Source organism: Triticum dicoccoides, chromosome 2A, assembly GCF_002162155.2.
Source record: "Triticum dicoccoides isolate Atlit2015 ecotype Zavitan chromosome 2A, WEW_v2.0, whole genome shotgun sequence".
NCBI classification, from domain to species: domain Eukaryota; kingdom Viridiplantae; phylum Streptophyta; class Magnoliopsida; order Poales; family Poaceae; genus Triticum; species Triticum dicoccoides.
In genome coordinates this window covers 181,422,547-181,441,180 of record NC_041382.1, presented here as the reverse complement: position 1 = coordinate 181,441,180, position 18,634 = coordinate 181,422,547, and the positions used below count along the sequence as shown (strand labels likewise).

General features: G+C 50.5%; 1 protein-coding gene across 1 annotated transcript; it reads left to right on the top strand.

Annotated features, from left to right (window-relative positions):
• The first annotated feature begins 9,547 nt into the window (after positions 1-9,547).
• LOC119354095 (scarecrow-like protein 23) lies at positions 9,548-11,317 on the top strand. The gene is made up of 2 exons (XM_037620796.1): positions 9,548-9,803; positions 9,896-11,317. The coding sequence occupies exon 2, from the start codon at positions 9,929-9,931 to the stop codon at positions 11,237-11,239; it is 1,311 nt and encodes a 436-aa protein (XP_037476693.1). The 5' UTR covers positions 9,548-9,803; positions 9,896-9,928; the 3' UTR covers positions 11,240-11,317.
• Positions 11,318-18,634: the final 7,317 nt, after the last annotated feature.

The following is an 18,634-nucleotide window of genomic DNA, read 5'->3' as shown; positions in this document are numbered from 1 at the left end:
TTCTTCTTCAGTACCAGGACCGGGTTGGCTAGCCATTCTAGAAAGAACACTTCCATGATGAAGCCGGCTGCCAACAGCCGGGCTATCTTTTCTCCAACAACTCTTCTCTTCTCTTCTGACAAGCGGCGCAAAGGCTGCCTGAGTGGCTTGGCATCAGATCGGACATGCAATTTGTGCTCGGCGAAATCCGTCGGGACACCTGGCATGTCTTTGGGGGACCATGTGAAGATGTCCCGATTCTCACGGATGAAATCGACGAGCTCGCCTTCCTATTTGCTGTCGAGGTTGGTGCCTACGACAGCGTACCTCTCTGGGTGCTCCGGGTCCAAAGGTATCTTCTTTGTTTCTTTGGCCGGCTTGAACGAGCCCTCAGCTTCCGGCTCCCTGGGATCGGGCGACATCTCTGGCTGTTTGCTTGCCATCGCCACAACCCGGTCAAGTAGCCGTTTCTCAGCTGCGATCACGAGGGACTCGGCCAGCCGACTGCTTTCTGCTGCGCAGGCGGATGACTTCTTGTAGTCGCCAGTTATGGTCAGAATCCCTTTGGAACTCAGCATCTTCATCTTGAGGTAGGCATAGTGGGGGACAGCCATGAACCTGGCCAGGGCAGGCAGGCCCAGTAGCGCATGGTATGGGCTCTCACGGTCCACCACTTCGAACCAAATTGACTCTCAGTGGAAATGATCTTTGTCTCTGAAGAGGACGTCAATCAAGATCTTGCCGATTGGTGAGCAGGAAAGGCCAGGAACTATGCCATGGAACACTGTCTGGCTGGACTGAAGCTTCCTCTGTCGGATTCCTAGTTTCTCCATGGTATCCTTGTACAGAATGTTGATGCTGCTGCCGCCGTCTATCAGGACTCTGGAGAAGCGAGCAGCTCGCTTGTCCGTGGCAAAGGTGGCGTCCAAGACCAAGGCGTAGGAGCCGGGTTTGGGCATTACTTCCGGGTGGTCAGCTCTGCTCCAGCTGATGGGCTTCTCAGAGCAATGCATGAACTCTGGTGTGTTAGATACTACTGCATTCATCTCCTACTGCTGCTGCCACCTGCTGCGTCGATCATCGGTCATGCTGGTGAACGCGACATAGGCTCCATGCTCTTCTGGGTACTCATCTTATATCGCGCCAACTGGTCTGACCGCCGGCTGCTGGGGCGGAGGAGGAGGCGGCTGCCCAGCAGGTGGGGGAGGCAAAAGGCCGTCTCCCTTGGCAATCCTGGTGAGCCAGTGGCACTTCTGAGTGGTGTGGTTGGACGGCTTCGCACCACTATGGAATTTGCAGGGTCCATCCAAAGTATGCTCATATGAGAAGGCCGGCTGCCAGTTGGGCTTGCCGGCCTTCTAGCGTTTGGGCGGAGGCTGCCCTTCTGGCTGCTGGTCTTCGACTGTCGCCACCTACCAACTGGTGGAAGTCGGCTGCGAGGCTTTGCGCTTGTGGTCATTCTGCTGTTGACGCCGACTAGTGTCTCCAGCCGGGGTTCGAGGAGCCTGAGGAGCCACCTTGCCTGACGCACTAACTTGAATCTCCGTCTTCATGGAGGAGTCGGCCGTGGCATTTTTGTCTGCTATGATCAGCAGCTCGTCGAGGGTCTCTGGCTCTTCGCAGAGAAGCCTGTGCTTCAGGAGGGTGCCCTCTCGGCATCCCGCAGTGAAGTACTCAATGGCCTGCACCTCGTGCACGCCCTCGCAGGAGTTGCGGAGCTCGGCCCAGCGCGTGAGGTAGTCGCGAGCTGACTTGTCGAGGCCTTGCACGCACAAGGAGAGCTGGCGAGGTTTGGGAGGCCGCTTGTACGTGCTGGTGAAGTTGCGGATGAAAGCGTCGGTGAAGTCGACCCAACTGTTGATGCTGTGGGGCCTTAAGCTATTCCGCCGTGTCCGGGCCATGCCCTTGAGCATGAGCGGAACATACTTCACGGCAACATGCTTGTTGCCGTTTGCTATGCTGACGGCCGTGGAGTAGTCGACTAGCCAGTCTTCCGGCTTCACGGAGCCAGTGTATTTGGGTGTGTCTCTGGGGAGCGTGAACCCTTTGGGGAAGGGCTCGTCTTGGATGTGGGGGCCGAAACACGGCGGACCCAACTCATCTTCTTCCTCAAGCACCAGGGATCGGTGGAGACGATCGATCCGGTGGCGGGCGTCATTCTCTCCGGCTCCCTCTCGGCGGCCAAGGCGGTCGCCGAGCGTTGGGTGATCAACAGGCGGTGGGGAGACTCGCCTTTCCCTTCGAGGGGGAGGAGGCGGACAGTCGTCCCGTCGTTCCACTGTTCTTGAGTGGCCGTCTTGGTCGCGCTCTATAGTGATGCGAGTCCGACTGCGGCTGGCAGCCGGCTCCTTGTCCTTTCTTCCGTGGACGCCGCCAGTCGGTGTCCGAGACGTCGCACCTTGGTCTCGGCGAGGAGGCAGGTTGTCATTTTGTCAGTGCGGCGCATCAGTGCGGCAGCCGGCCTCGTTCAGCTCCGCAGCCGCGTCAAGGAGTCACTGGACGCGCTCCGTCATCATGCGACGTTCTTCGCCCTCGAACTTTTCCAGCTCGTCTGCCGCCGCCTGGGCGGCTCGAATGTTCTCCGCAGGTGTGGCGTAAATGGGGCGATTTTCCCCAAACAGGTCGGCGATCGCCACGCTGCGCTGCTGGACCGTGCCAAGGCGGCTAGGCCCAGTTGGAGTCGGCGTGCCGCCCACAGCGCGGTCCATCTCGCGCTGGTAGGCCTCTGATAGGCATCTCATGTTGGCCAACTTTTTGGCGCCTTCGACTAGCTGAAGGCGGCGTGCCTCCAGTGTCTCGGCGTCGGCGTCTTCGGGAATGGGCGCTACCAGGTCTTGCAGCGCCGCGTTGAGCGGGTCATAATCACCCCCACCGGAGTGCTCATCGTGATCAATGACAAGCACTTCCGTGACGGTGCTTCCACCGCTCTCGGCGCAAGAGAGCTGCTCGTCGTAGACCACCACGTTGGTGGGGAACATGTCAAGCGATGTGGTGTCGGAGTCGACCAACATCGGATCAGTGGAGCCTACAGACTCCAAGTCCCCAGCTGGCTCGCTAGCGACGTGGAGTTGATCGAGGAGGCCTGCGAGGAGGCTCTCAGGGCCGCCTGTGCCTGCATCGGACGCGGGCTCGTCGGAGAGGCGGACCTCGCCGACAAGATCGGCGAGGCAACTGGCCGCGCAGGCGATTTCAGCGCCATGCAACGCGTCGGCGAAGACTCTGTCCGGCGTGCTGGGCTAGCTGCGCTCGTCAGGGAGGAAGAGTGTTCCTGTCCAGAACAGGTCTCCGGATGACGGTGCACCTGGCCCCACGGTGGGCGCCAAATGTCGGGGGTTGGGTGCGACATATGCCAATGGATGGCTTATCATGGTGGGGGCGAGTAGAACGTCGTCGGTGCCTGAAAACGGGATGAGGCGTAGACACGAACGCCAGCGTACTTTACCCAGGTTCGGGGCTCTCCTAGGAGATAACACCCCTAGTCCTGCTTTGCGGGGTCTTCGCATGATCACTAAGGCAAAGTGAATACAAGGGTGCTCCTCGAGTTGTATGCCGAAGGTAGGAGAAGGCAGGGTCGGCTCTCTCCCCCCTCTAGGAACTGGTCTAGTTCTAATGGTTCTGAACCCTTTGCATGGGTGCCCTGGGGGTTTATATAGGCCTACCCCCCAGGGGTACAATGTAAAACTGTTTGGGCGCAGGGCCCAGCCGTCAGTCTCCTCGCCCGCCGGCCCTTCCGCTGACTGCTGGCGGCGGGCCCCGCCAACTAGTCTGGTACGAAGCCGACAGGCCGTACCCGCCGCTTGCGGGTCTTGCCGACTGCTGTTTAATGTAGCCGTGCCTCTAATGACGCAGGCTTGGTCATGGGGTCGTGGCTACAGCCCCGCCGTCTGGCGGATGATCACTGTAGCCACTCCCGGTCTCATCTGGTTAATGGCGCGGGGAACCCGTGGGAGGGTCAGGCCGACTCCCCGGTCCTGGCTCCCTACGGGTCCGATTGGTGGCGCTCTTGCCGTCTTCTGGACTCTCACTGACTGGTAGGGCCCGTCATCCGTGGACCGTACTGACAGGTCGTCGTGGGCACAGGACTCCGCCCACTATTGCTGATGTCAGGGATGGCATGGCAACAGTGTCGCGCCAGACGGAGATCTCCGTTGGTACAGCGCACTGTGGCCTAGCCATCTCCTGGAAAAGGGGAGGGAGTGGGCTTCACTGTTGCCACTCCCTGTCCCATCCCCCCTGATGAGGGCATGGGCTTCGTTGGTGTCGTGGGCCGACTCCCCGCGTCGACTTCTCTAGAAGCCGCCAGGCGGGAGTCGGTCGGTCCTGACCCCGCCTCTGGGACTCGGATGCATGCGGGCAGCCGACTGTTCCTTCATCCGTCCACCAGAAGGCGGCTCTTCATCTGTCATCTCGAGGGGCGCAGTAAGCCCCGCTGTCTTGAAAGGTTTTGGGCCTCGGGTTAGCCTACCGTGGCCCATTAATCCGACACCCCACGTATATAAAGGGGGGGAGGTGGCCGGCCCTAGGAGGGGGCGCTCCATGGGGGATTCCTACTTGGACTCCTAGTCCAAGTAGGATTCGGTCCCCCCCCCTTTCCGTGTACAAGTAGGAGAAGATGGGAAAGAGGAGAGAAGAGAAGGAAGGAGGGGGGCGCTGCCCCCTCCCCTTGTCCAATTCGAACTGGGCAAGGGGGGACGCCACCTCTGGCCGGCCCTCTCTCTTCTCCACTAAGGCCCATTGTGGCCCATTAATCCCCCGGGGGGGGGGTCCGCTAACCCCCCGGTACTCCGGAAAATGCCCGAACCTATCCGAAACCATTCCGGTGTCCAAACATAACCTTCCAATATATAAATATTTATGTATCGACCATTTTGAGACTCCTCGTCATATCCGTGATCTCATCCGGGACTCCGAACAAAATTCGGTTCATTAAAACACGAAACTCATAATACAAATCGTCATAGAACGTTAAGCGTGTGGACCCTACGGGTTCGAGAACTATGTAGACATGACCGAGACATATCTCCAATCAATAACCAATAGCGGAACCTGGATGCTCATATTGGCTCCTACATATTCTACAAAGATCTTTATCGGTCAAACCGCGTAACAACATACGTTGTTCCCTTTGTCATCGGTATGTGATACGTCCATTTTGCATCATGCTTTTATATTGATATTTATTGCATTATGGGCTGTTATTACACATTATGTCACAGTACTTATGCCTTTTCTCTCTTATTTTACAAGGTTTACATGAAGAGAGAGAATGCCGGCAGCTGGAATTCTGGGCTGGAAAAGGAGCAAATATTAGAGACCTATTCTGCACAACTCCAAAAGTCCTGAAACTCCACGAAAGTTAACTTTGGAATATATTGAAAATATTGGCGAAGAAAGCACCAGAGGGGAGCCAGCCACCGTCCACGAGGGTGGGGGCGCGCCCTACCCCCTGGGCGCGCCCCCTGCCTCATGGGCCACCTGGCAGGCCTCCGATGCCCATCTTCTGGTATAAGGTGTCTTTTTCCCTGGAAAAAATCAGAAGAAAGCTTTCGAGACAAAGTGCCACCGTCTCGAGGCGGAACCTTGACGGAACCAATCTAGGGCTCCGGCAAAGCTATTCTGTTGGGGAAACATCCCTCTGGGAGGGGGAAAATCGTCACCATCGTCATCACCATCGATCCTCTCAACAGAAGGAGGTCAATCTCCATCAACATCTTCACCAGCACCATCTCCTCTCAAACCCTAGTTCATCTCTTATATCCGATCTTTGTCTCAAAACCTCAGATTGGTACCTGTGGGTTGCTAGTAGTGTTGATTACTCCTTGTAGTTGATGCTAGTTGGTTTATTCGGTGGAAGATTATATGTTCAGATCATTTCTGCATATTAATACCCATTTGATTGTGAACATGAATATGATTTATGAGTAGTTACGTTTGTTTCTGAGGACATGGGAGAAGTCTTGCTATAAGTAGTCATGTGAATTTGGTATTCGTTCGATATTTTGATGAGATGTATGTTGTCTTTCCTCTAGTGGTGTTATGTGAACGTCGACTACATGACACTTCACCATTGTTTGGGCCTAGGGGAAGGCATTGGGAAGTAATAAGTAGATGATGGGTTGCTAGAGTGACAGAAGCTTAAACCCTAGTTTATGCGTTGCTTCGTAAGGGGCTGATTTCGATCCATATGTTTCATGCTATGGTTAGGTTTACCTTAATTCTTATTTCGTAGTTGCGGGTGCTTGCAAAGGGGGTTAATCATAAGTGGGATGTTTGTCCAAGGAAGGGCAGTACCCAAGCACCGGTCCACCCACATATCAAATTATCAAAGTAATGAACGCGAATCATATGAGCATGATGAAAACTAGCTTCACGATAATTCCCATATGTTCTTGGGAGCGCTTTCCTTTATATAAGAGTTTGTCCAGGCTTGTTCTTTGCTACAAAAAGGATTGGGCCACCTTGCTGCACCCTGTTTACTTTAGTTACTTGTTACCCGTTACAAATTATCTTATCACAAAACTATCTGTTACCGATAATTTCAGTGCTTGCAGAGAATACCTTACTGAAAACCGCTTGTCATTTCCTTCTGCTCCTCGTTGGGTTTGACACTCTTACTTATCGGAAGGACTACGATAGATCCCCTATACTTGTGGGTCATCAGTATGTTACTTGCCCGAGATTCAATCGTCGGTATCATCATACCTAGTTCAATCTCGTCACCGGCAAGTCTCTTTACTCGTTCCGTAATGCATCATCCCGTGGCTAACTCATTAGTCACATTGCTTGCAAGGCTTGTAGTGATGTGCATTACCGAGAGGGCCTAGAGATACCTCTCCGATACATGGAGTGACAAATCCTAATCTTGATCTATGCCAACTCAACAAACACCATCGGAGACACTAGTAGAACATCTTTATAATCACCCGGTTATGTTGTGACGTTTGATAGCACACAAGGTGTTCCTTTGGTATTCGGGAGTTGCATAATCTCATAGTCTGAGGAACATGTATAAGTCATGAAGAAAGCAATAGCAGAAAAACCAAATGATCATTATGCTAAGCTAACGGATGGGTCTTGTCCATCACATCATTATCCTAATGATGTGATCCCGTTCATCAAATGACAACACATGTCTATGGCTAGGAAACTTAACCATCTTTGATTAACGAGCTAGTCAAGTAGAGGCATACTAGGGACACTTTGTTTGCCTATGTATTCACACATGTACTAAGTTTTCGGTTAATACAATTCTAGCATGAATAATAAACATTTATCATGATATAAGGAAATATAAATAACAACTTTATTATTGCCTCTAGGGCATATTTCCTTTAGGGTTAACCACCCGTCGATCTCCTAATCTATTAAATAGACGCGCCTCCTGCCCCTGCGAGGGTGCTTCTGTAAAAGAGCGCTGGACTGCTCGCCTTCTAAAGAGCGCACGCAAACCGAAGGTTGTCTTTAGATCCTGGTAAATATCAATGTTGGGGGCCCACCTATCACCTGAGGGACTAGGAGGTCGTCGGCAGCCGCATTACTGAAGCGGCTGAACAAGGAAAGGATGAGAAACCCGCCCCGCAAGCCAAAGACTTTGGGACGCACAATACAACTAATGATTATACACTCCAGCGTTGGAGGCCAGTTCGGGGGCTACTGAGGGAGTCCTGGACTAGGGAGTCCTCGGGCTACCGCCCTAACTCTCATGGGTCGGATAGGAGGGCCGCACTATTAATTGTTAGAAGGTCGAACTATGAAGAGACTTTGTATCCCGACAAGAAGATCCTTGATGCCTTGGTGTGTCCTCCAAGTCAAGATGATAAGAATCGGCATGTTTATCCTCTCCTTGTAACCGACCATGTATAACCCTAGTACCAATGATGTCTATATAAACTAGAGGGTTTAGTCCGTAGAAGGACAACCATCATCCTACTAGTCTAGGGTTAGTTCATCTGATCTCGTGTTAGATCGACTCTGTAATCCTCATATACATAAGCAATATAATCAAGCAGGACGTAAGGTTTTTACCTCTTAGAGAGGGTCCGAACCTGGGTAAACATCGTGTCCCTAGTCCCTTGTTCCCCATTGATCAAAGATCCACAGTTCGGGAATCCCTACCAGAGATCCGCCGATTTTGACACGACAGAGGTGGCGGTAGAAAGAGCCGCCCGGCTCACGACGGAGTAGAACCGCGCCGCCCGCCACATGGCGGGGTTCCTCATCTCGTCGTCCTCCTCCTACGACAACAATGGCACGGCGGACGATGACTCCTCGCCCGCCGAAGACAACCGCGGAGACCCCAAGAGGAAGTGGTGAACTCCCCCGCCCCTCACTGTTTATGTTTATATATTAGTTTGTTTTATCCTCCACTCCCTCCATTCATTTATATAGGGTGTATTTATTTTTCTCAAACGTCAAATGAGTGCATGTTTGACCGAGTTTCTAAAAAAAAATATCAATATCCAGAATACGAAATTTATATCATCTGAACCATCATGAGAAGTAATTTCATATTTTTATTAGGTATTGTAGATGTTGTTATTTTATTCTATAATCTTGGTCAAACATTCAAATGGTTGACTTGCACAAAAACAATACACCTTATATTTTGAAACGGGAGTATTTGGGTTAAATTTTAACTCTGTGGGCCTTTCCGATGAATTATGTCTGATGTCTGATTTGGTATCTTTTTATGCTAACCGGCATGATCTACGTACTCTATATGTGTGTTTTTATGAAATAAGGTGCGGATATATGGGTTTGTGGTTATGGAGTGAGTAAACTGGGCTTTGTTTGAGCACGACTGTCCGGACACGTCCACATTCGTATAGATAATCGTGGTTGTAGATGCTCCAAGAGGGGTACGCGCTTTAAAAGGAAGACGCGCCGGCGGGTACCCGTGTACCCCTGTTGTCTCTACCATCCGTGGCCGATGCGGCTAAATTTCATGTTTTGACCCTTTTTTTAAACATATTCAAGATTTAACCTTAGTTTGAAAAAATTTCGAGATCTGGTCTTTTTTGCTACCGTCAGGGATCATGGCGGTAGGGTATAACAGCCTACCGCCAAGGTCCCTGGCGGTAGGGTTGCATGCCCTATCGCCAAAAACCTCCTAAGTATTAAACATAGTGTGTGCTCGTGCCTACCGCCAAGCATCTTGGCGGTAGGGTTGTGCAGGCTACCACCAACCCGTTTGGCGGTAGCGATATTTTCTACCGTCAAAGTCTCTGGCGGTAGGCTGTTAGACCCTACCGCCATGGACTCTGGCGGTAGCAAAAGGGTCAGATCTCGATTTTTTTTAAATTAAGGTCTAATCTTAAAAATTAGCCGGCCGATGCTGCTGGGCCAGTGGCGTCACCACACGGGTGCCACTACTGTGTAGGGCTGCTCCTGCAGAGTTGCGCCTGAGCCGAAGCCGTCCCCGTTGATGAGCAGGAAGCTCGTCTGCCTAACCATAAACGTCCCACCAGCATCACCGGTATCCGAGGGAAGCTCTTGTCCGGTCTCCGAGCCCCCGCCCTGTTCGCGTACGGCGTGGCGTCTCGTCCCCCGTCAAATGATCGCCCCGGCCCAATCAACCCACGCCGGTCTCGCGCTCGCGCCACGCCCGCAATTTCTTTTCTACCGGCCCCGGAGTGGAGACAAGCGGTCGCCCTGGCGCGGCCCCGCCCTTTGATTCCCTCTGCCTGCGCGCCGCCCGCTACGGGACGCCACCAAGCCCCAGCAAATCGACAAGCGCAGGCGGCCGCGCGCCTTTGCTCCCACGCCCGCGCGCCCGCCATGCTCTACCAAGTCATCGCAGTTATGAGTTATCCCTGAGCTTATCAGTGAGTTGCCACTGACCGACTCTTCCCGCCCGCCCGCCAGCTCGCTCGGCCTCACCTGAAATTATTGGCCTCTGTCTGTCGTGATGATCCAGGGCGTCCTGTCGCGCGCGCCCGCCACCGACGCGATGAAGGCCAAGCAGGCGGCGTCGATGCCCGACGACGAGGAGAAGGCGCGCGGGAAGCGGCTGCAGCTGCATGGCTCCGCCTCCGAGCAGGGCCTGGCGGTGGCCGCCGCGGGGGAGGAGGGGGAGCGGGTGGCGGAGGCGCCGGAGACGCGCGGGCTGCGGCTGCTGAGGCTGCTGCTCAGGTGCGCGGAGGCGGTGGCCATGGACCAGCTCCCGGAGGCGCAGGACATGCTGCAGGAGGTCGCCGAGCTGGCGTCCCCGTTCGGGTCCTCCCCGGAGCGCGTCGCGGCCTACTTCGGCGACGCGCTGTGCGCGCGCGTGCTCAGCTCGTACCTGGGCGCCTACTCGCCGCTCGCGCTCCGCCCGCTCGCGGCCGCGCAGAGCCGCCGCATCTCCTCGGCCTTCCAGGCGTACAACGCGCTCTCCCCGCTCGTCAAGTTCTCGCACTTCACCGCCAACAAGGCCATCCTGCAGGCGCTCGACGGCGAGGACCACGTCCACGTCATCGACCTCGACATCATGCAGGGGCTGCAGTGGCCGGGGCTGTTCCACATGCTCGCGTCCCGGCCCCGCAGGCCGCTCTCGCTCCGGGTCACCGGGCTCGGCGCCTCGCTCGACGTCCTCGAGGCCACCGGCCGCCGCCTCGCCGACTTCGCGGCGTCGCTCGGGCTGCCCTTCGAGTTCCAGCCTATCGATGGGAAGATCGGGCACGTCGCAGACACCACCGCGCTCCTCGGCCCGCGCCACCGCCACAGGGAGGCCACCGTCGTGCACTGGATGCACCACTGCCTCTACGACGTGACGGGCTCGGACGTCGGCACGGTGCGGCTGCTCAAGAGCCTGCGGCCGAAGCTGATCACGATCGTGGAGCAGGACCTGGGGCACAGCGGCGACTTCTTGGGCCGGTTCGTGGAGGCGCTGCACTACTACTCGGCGCTGTTCGACGCGCTGCGCGACGGCGCGGGCGCCGCGGAGGAGGAGCGGCACGCGGTGGAGCGGCAGCTCCTGGGCGCGGAGATACGGAACATCGTGGCCGTTGGGGGCCCGAAGCGGACGGGCGAGGTGCGGGTGGAGCGGTGGGGCGACGAGCTGCGCCGCGCCGGGTTCCGGCCCGTGTCCCTCGCCGGGAGCCCCGCCGCGCAGGCCAGGCTGCTGATCGGCATGTACCCGTGGAAGGGCTACACGCTGGTGGAGGAGGACGGGTGCCTCAAGCTCGGGTGGAAAGACCTCTCCCTGCTCACAGCATCGTCGTGGGAGCCGACGGAAGACGACCACGCCGCCGTTGCCGAGCAAAAACGCCATGATTCCTGATCAAATTTTGCTATTATTTGGCCCGTAATTATCAAAGGTTCGTGATATAATCGTACAGGCTCCACCGATCATTCGTTCTCTCTTCACTTCCTCAAGGTTGAGGCATAACCTGCGATTTTTGGCAGCTCCATCGTAGCCGTGTGTTCGGAGACTGTGACTGGGTTTCGGATAGGGAAATTTTGGCCGCACGGACCGGCGCCGTTGTGTTTAATACTCGTGGTTAGATTAGAGTAGACATCATCCTCCGATGGCGAGAGTGACTCGGTGAGCAGGACAAGAAGAGAGACAGCTTACCCGTCGGCTCTCTCGTGCTCGACGTCTACGCTGTGCAGATGACGCGTCAGTTGTCTCCTTGTGTAACGGCTTTGAGATGTTACCGATACGAGAGAATGACTGCGTCTGCATGCTTGCCCGTACGAGCGCGCGACGGTGTTCGTGCCGTTCATGGCATGTAGGAGAGCCGCGTACCACAGGGGAATTTCCAAGAAACCTAGATAAAAAATCGTGGTCGGACGCTAGCTTCGTGTCAGGCTCTTATGTACTCTACTACTGTAGGGATCACGAGCGAGCAGGAACGCAGGAAAGAACTGATTCAGGCTTTCAGCACATGCACACAGCCTCCAGCTTTATCATGCCTGTGAAATGGAAACGCGCAGAGGAGTACATTTCGACCTACTGCTACTAGGTCTTCTTCGTCAACAGAGTTGATCGTTGATTTCAGCTCGTTAGATTTAACAAGTTCAATATTTTTATAAACAATCTCATTCCATCGATTCAACCTAATCATCAATGTCATAGCCATGACAAGCCCAGGGTCAATCACTAGCTATAGTGCTAAACATCGTTCCACTACAGTGAACAAAACAACCCATGCCATGACCCTGGTATCCTTGGTTGGCTACGCCCCCGGTAATCACACACACACAAAAGAACTGCGTGTAGTAAGTGGAAGCTTAGGATGTGTTTGGTAGGGTGCATGAGGCTAAAAGTTTCCTACCCAACCCATTTTTAGGTGTGCAGGGTGTATGGGCTCTTCTGGGCATAGCTCATCTAATGCAAAAAAGGCCCCGAGCTATGCTCGCTCGAGCACCCACATACATGCGAGCTGGGGTCAGCGAGGTCGGTTCGACCCCTGCAAAAATCTCCTTCTTACCCACCAGGATCGAACGACCTCTCTCGGTCTCTCCCGACCACCCCTCCCTGACCTAGCCGCCACCCCTCGCCCCCCTCTCTCTCCCGCAAACTCCATGGCGACTGCCACCTGATCTGCATCCCTGCCGGTCCCCTTTGATCTTGTACCTCGCCGCCGTCACCGCCGCCCCGGTCAACCTCGCCGCCGCCCAAGTCAACCTCGCCGCCGCCCCGGTCTTCAAATCGCGGCCGCCCCACATGAATCTCGCGGCTGCCAGGAGAGGTAGCTACTCTGCCTCCTTCTCCCTCTGCCCTCCTCACCCCTTCCTTCCTGGCTCGGCCTCTGCGAGCCGTTGCTGCGTGACCAAGGACGAGCCGCTACTGCGTGACCAGAGATGAGGCGTTTTTTTTGTACAAAGAGCTCTTGTTCATATAGGCGTATATGGTTTAGACAAAAAAATTGCTTCTTTGTTCCCTTAAGACACTCTTCTTTGAGGACAACGGTTGAAAGGGCTTTTGCCGCATACAAAAACCGTTGGAAGTTTGTCTACAATAAGTCATTCCATGGTTACAAGACCCATGTAAAAGTAGTGCTAGCTTGTGCAATTCTTCACAATTAGGTACTTCAATATGGTGAGGATGAGTATTTCCCACCTGAGGAAACATGGGATCTGAAACCCAACGATGAAGATCATGATGATATTGTCCATGACAATATTTCTTGGGCTCATAAGAGATGAATTTGCAAATCAGATGTGGGCGAATAGAGGGCTAGCAAATATTTGATGTATCATGTGTCTTGGTGTTGTAAAACAATTGATGTGTTCCTTGGTGTTGTAAAACTATTGCTGTACTGTTATATTTATGTGCGGAAACATGATTTTGAGCTGCTGAAATATGCTTCTTATGTGCTGAAATGTGTGTTTGTGTGTTGAAATTCATTTTTATGAGCTGAAACATGATTTTGAGCTGCTGAAATGTGATTTTTATGTGCTGAATTATGCTTATTTATGTGCTGAAATATGTTATTAACTTCTGGAATGTTTATGTTGTAGATGGGTGATGAGGTGCAGGAGGTTCCAAGCGTTGGTGCTCTTCCCAAGAAGGCCCCCAAGGTCATGAATTGGACTCGGCCTATGTCGGCGTTGATGTTGAAAAGCCTTTCAGAGGTGGCGGCAAGAGGTGCCAAGACTGACAAAGATTCAAAGAGGTTGAAAAATTGAAAGTTGCAAAGCGTATATCTTCTTTCGTTGGTTATGGCGTGTCTATTACCCAAGTGCACAATCATATTCGCAAGTGGAGGAATAGGTGGACAAGGCTTGTCTATTTGAAGGGTTTAAGTGAGGAACTTTGGGATGATGACAAGAAGATGGTAGTGCTAGAAGAACAACACTATTTGGGCCACACTCATGTATGTATGTACATGTATCAGCCCTTTTTTAATGCTGAAATGAGTTATCTTAGTGCTCAAACGGTGTTAAAATGATATAGTTTTGTCAAAAATGATGATGTTTCATAGCTGAAATGATGTCTCGGTTAATTATTTTTGTTCAAATGGTGTTGCAGGATCATCCAACAGATGTTGAATTGCTCAATTCTCCACTGGAGAACTACGACTATATGGAACTTTGCTTTGCTAATAAGCATGCCACTGGGAAGTATGCAATGGGCCCCAGTGCACCCCTAGGAATGCCTATTGTTGTGGAAGACAAGGATAAATCGAATGTCATGGAGGGGGGAGGAACAACAGATAAGGTATTGCAACATCTTCTTGGGTCTAACTTTGTACTTCCTACTGCTAGTGCCACTCAGGACCCTTCTCCTACTTCAAATAAGAAGAGAAAGAGGGCATCTGGCTTGACTGAGGAGGACTCAATGCAGTGTAGCAACATGACTGATGCTATGCATGAGATTGCAAGTGCTATCAACAACACTTGCCATGCTGAAACATACCCTGACTTGTACAACGCTGTCATGAATCTTCTTGTGTTTGATCAAGATGAGCGCTTGGCTGTTTTAGATTATCTCACAGAACATAAGGCAAAGTCCTTAACTTTGTGAAGATGAATGATGCAGTCTGAAAAGCATCGTTCAAGCGAATCTTGAAAGCCAATCCTGGTCTTCTTTGAGTTGTTGTTAGTTGGTGCTTGATCAGACTATCCCTTTTGTAATGCCTATTATAAAGTGTACTTCAAATGAAACTATGTAATATGAATCTAGTGATGCATTGCTTCAAATTAAGGTTATCATGTGTTATGTTAATTGTTGATTATTTTATTTATATTATCATTGTTCAGATTATGTTGGCATGGTAACATTTTATTGCTCGAATTGTTTCATGAATTGTCGAAATGTTGTTTCAATATTTGTCTTGGTGGCAAAAAAAATCGTTCATGCAGCATACCTCATATACATGCTACAAACACAGTCTCAGTGCAACATGTCTTGTCTGATGCAGCCTATCAAACATAGTCTCAGCTCAGCATGCATCAGTACATACATTGCTACCAAACAACTGCAGTTGCATGTACTGAGCATGTCTAGACTAAGTATGTCTCAAATGGGAACAACTATGCTAGAATGGGAACAGCTACCAAACACACCCTTAGGAGTGGCGGACATGCATTCTAGCCACTCACGGGTGGTAATATCGACCCAGATTACCTGTTGGCAAAAATACCATTAGCGGGCTTTTTATCGCGCCCGCTACTGGTATTTGAAGTACGAGTGACGGGCTTTTTCTAGGGCCTGCCATTGGTATTTTTTCTGCCTTTTTATAATGTTACAAGGTTCACTGTTTTGTATTTAAGGTTATGGTCCGAAATATTTATATGTTAAAAGCACATTATTGGAAGTTTCATGTAATAGTTTGACACCTTTTAGGGTTTTTATTTTATTCTTAGGACAATAAATTTGATTTCTAGGTATTTGATGGATGTATGTCATTTTTGAATTTAAAAATGTACATAAATCAAGTATGAAAATCATGAAACTTCACACGATATCTTGATAGGACCTCTAGAGGGTGTTGTATGGAAAATTTGTGATGTATGTCGCTTAGAAACTTAAGCATCCACAAAGAAGAAATATACTTAGAAATTCATTCATTGCCTTATACTAGGAATAATGCCAACTATTGACATGGATGAGTTGTGGTGTATGTTGAATGCAAAAAACCTTTGAAGGTCAAATGATAAAGCAACTATGACTTCGCCTTCAAACTACACGCTTTCTCTTTGAAAACCACGATCCTTGATTGGAGATGTTTCGGTTTGTAAGCGGTGTATATCACAACTTTTGTGAAACTTTTCAAATTTTAATCACAACCTCTATAGACCATATCATGAAACCATGTCAAGTTCCATCTTGTTCTCACTTCATTTACAATTTTCAAAATTCAAAAACCAAAAAATCCAAGTAGTTGTTAGCTTCCCTCTCGAATGTTTGGAATTTTTTTTTGGATATGACCCTCAAGAACTTAAATGTGTTTTTTCAATCAATTTTTGAGCATTTTTTTTCATGTATTCGTAGTTCAAATTTTAATTATACACATTAAATACCTAGAAATCCATTTTAATGCCTAAATAATAGCAAATTGATTTAGAACAAAACATAAATTTGACATTTATAATTATAATGTAGCATGTTACATGTAGAATTTTTTGGACAACTTAAGATTAATATGCTTTGAAGTGCTTACGCATGGTACATATAATTGGAATTTTCACGAAGGCGGAGGATAGAGAAATTTTTACTGACTAATAGCAAAAGTTGGCAAATAAAAATAGTAGAGGCGGACCCTGGAAAGTACCCGCCACTAGTAGTTGGGCGATCCCGCATGGTCGAATTGATCCGTTCTGATTGGTCCATCCCACCCTCCTACGGATCACCAACGCTCCTGCCCTCTTTTCTTCTCTTCTCGTCTCCTCCTTCTCCACCAACGCATGCGTCGCCTTCGTCTTCTCTTTCTCCTTTCCTGTTTCTTTTGCATGTCACCGAGGAGCAAGCGTCGTGGGGGCGTGTCGCGTCATGGGGAGGGGCCACCGCTAGTTAGAGGAGCCCCCATGCATGTAGCGTCAAGGGAGAGGGAACGAGATTGTGGGCGTGCGAGTAGGGATGAAAACAGAGCGGAAACAGACGGAATCGCTTTGACGACATTTGTTTTTATATATTTTGAGCGAAAGCATAAATGAACCAAAAACCTCAGAAATGAATAATGAAAAAGATACTACTGGAAATGAACACATAGCAAATATGAAGCAGACACGACAACAAAAGCCGGTGTTGAACGAAACTTAAAAAACGCTTTAACCATAGAGAGAAACACAAACAGATCAACAAACTTTTTTTGTGTGTAACAAATCAACAAATTTAATCAATGGTTAGCATGGCTATATGATTAAGTTACTGACTTAGTATAATATTATAGTAGTATTGGACAATTACTTATAGACAGGTTGAGTATGTGCATGATAGTACAAGCTGGGCCTTACATGAACCATTCTGCTCACTATGTCATTGTGTGTTGTTTGATGACTAGGCCATAAAGAAACCATTGGCCCCTACTAAAAAATATTTCCATATTCACATAATGGAAAGTTTTGTTTTTGTTTTTGAGTAATTTTTTCTTGCTTTCGTATTTCCTCTTTTGTTTGCATTTTCATCCCTAGCGTGTAGCGCGACCAAGAGGTGACATTCGTGCCTTGCCTAGGCCTTCGACCGACGTGCATGTGTGGTGGCCGTTTCGAGCCTCGTCTGCTCGCCAGCATCGGTCATGTTCGTGTAGCCACTTCTCGAGTGCCTCGGAGCTTATCGAGCGGGGATCGGACAGTGAGGTGCTTGTCCGACACCATTGGTTGGGTGCTCAACTGGTGCCTCCTCTGCTTGCCACCAACGGGTGTGTGCGTGTGGCCGCCCGCTTCGGCGCCTCCTCTGCTCGCCACAATCGTGGTGACACGACATGGATATGCACCGATCTAACGCACATGACCTAGACCACCGCTCATATTTTCTTTCTTAAATAGTAATGAAAATGTTATTAATAGCAAGCAGAGAAAAAGCTTGTCGCTATTATTATTTTATACTAGTGGTGGGTTTGCACACGTGCATGTCATTGCTAAGACCTTACCAGTGATGGGCTCAATTACATGCACGTCACTGGTAACAAATTACCAGTGACGGGCACCCTGCCTACTAATCCGTTGGTAGACACTTTATGCCAACCATTGGTAACCATATCTGCAGTAGCGAATCAATCCAACCTAGCCCATAGAAGGCATAGAAGGTAGAAACTAGGGCACCTCCTCCCATGGTCATTGTCTTGCTTTATAAAAATCACAACCACACTTTGTGCCCGTAGGCCGCAACACTTCATAGTTGAAGCAAAAGAGAGTAATGCATGTCAACAAGTCTTCGTCAGGTTCTAGCTTCATCGGTCAAATCATCTTTACCTCTGCTCTAGCGCTAACAACAAGGTGACGATCTAATCCCTTTTGGACCGGCCGCCCAGCCTCCTCTCTACCCGGCGCTCCGTTGGCTAGTGGCCGCAAGGGATAGATCAGTACCTTGGCTCGGGCTAGTAGTTCAGGGTTTTTTCCTCGCAGGGGTGGCCTTCACGCGGATGGTGGCGTCTCATCTTGAGTTGGTCTTCTGGGCTCTGATCCTCCTTTATTTTGTCCATTCGGATAGATTCAATAGAGTTTGTATATAGATTCCTACTGTCTTCTTAGGGCGGTGAGGTTAGTGTTTTTCGCCTTGCGTCTGCAACAATGACATTTGGTGTTAGGCGCTTCAGATCGATTCAAGGGCTCAATGGCGATGATACGGCTTCAGGGGGGCGTTGGTCCTTAAAGGTTAGGCCGGATCCGACACATCTTCGGTCCGTTCTGATGACGGTAGTGGTCGTTCAATGATCCATGAATTACAATGTATTTTTTTATTATATTGAAATGCTTTGTACTTCTAGTAAACTTCTATAATAGATGCAGACCCTTCTTTGTGTTAAAACAAGCGTTCATGAGTGCGGCTTTAAACGAACTGAGTCGAGCAGTGCTTTTCGCTCATTAAGCTTACGAGTATATAACCCGAACCCTAGCGAGTACGAGCTTGGTGAGCCGAGTCCCAACAACCTGAACAGATTGTTAATCCACTACTCTTTTATCTTTTTAGAATTACCGCCAGTTTGTGTTTTAGAACTACCGCTTAGTTTTTTTCGTTCTTTTTCTTTTGAGAAATGAACTATCACTTAGTTTTTTTTTTTTTGAG

Excerpts from the sequence above, each read along its gene's own strand:
- LOC119354095 (XM_037620796.1), top strand. The coding sequence starts at position 9,929 with ATGAAGGCCAAGCAGGCGGCGTCGATGCCCGACGACGAGGAGAAGGCG.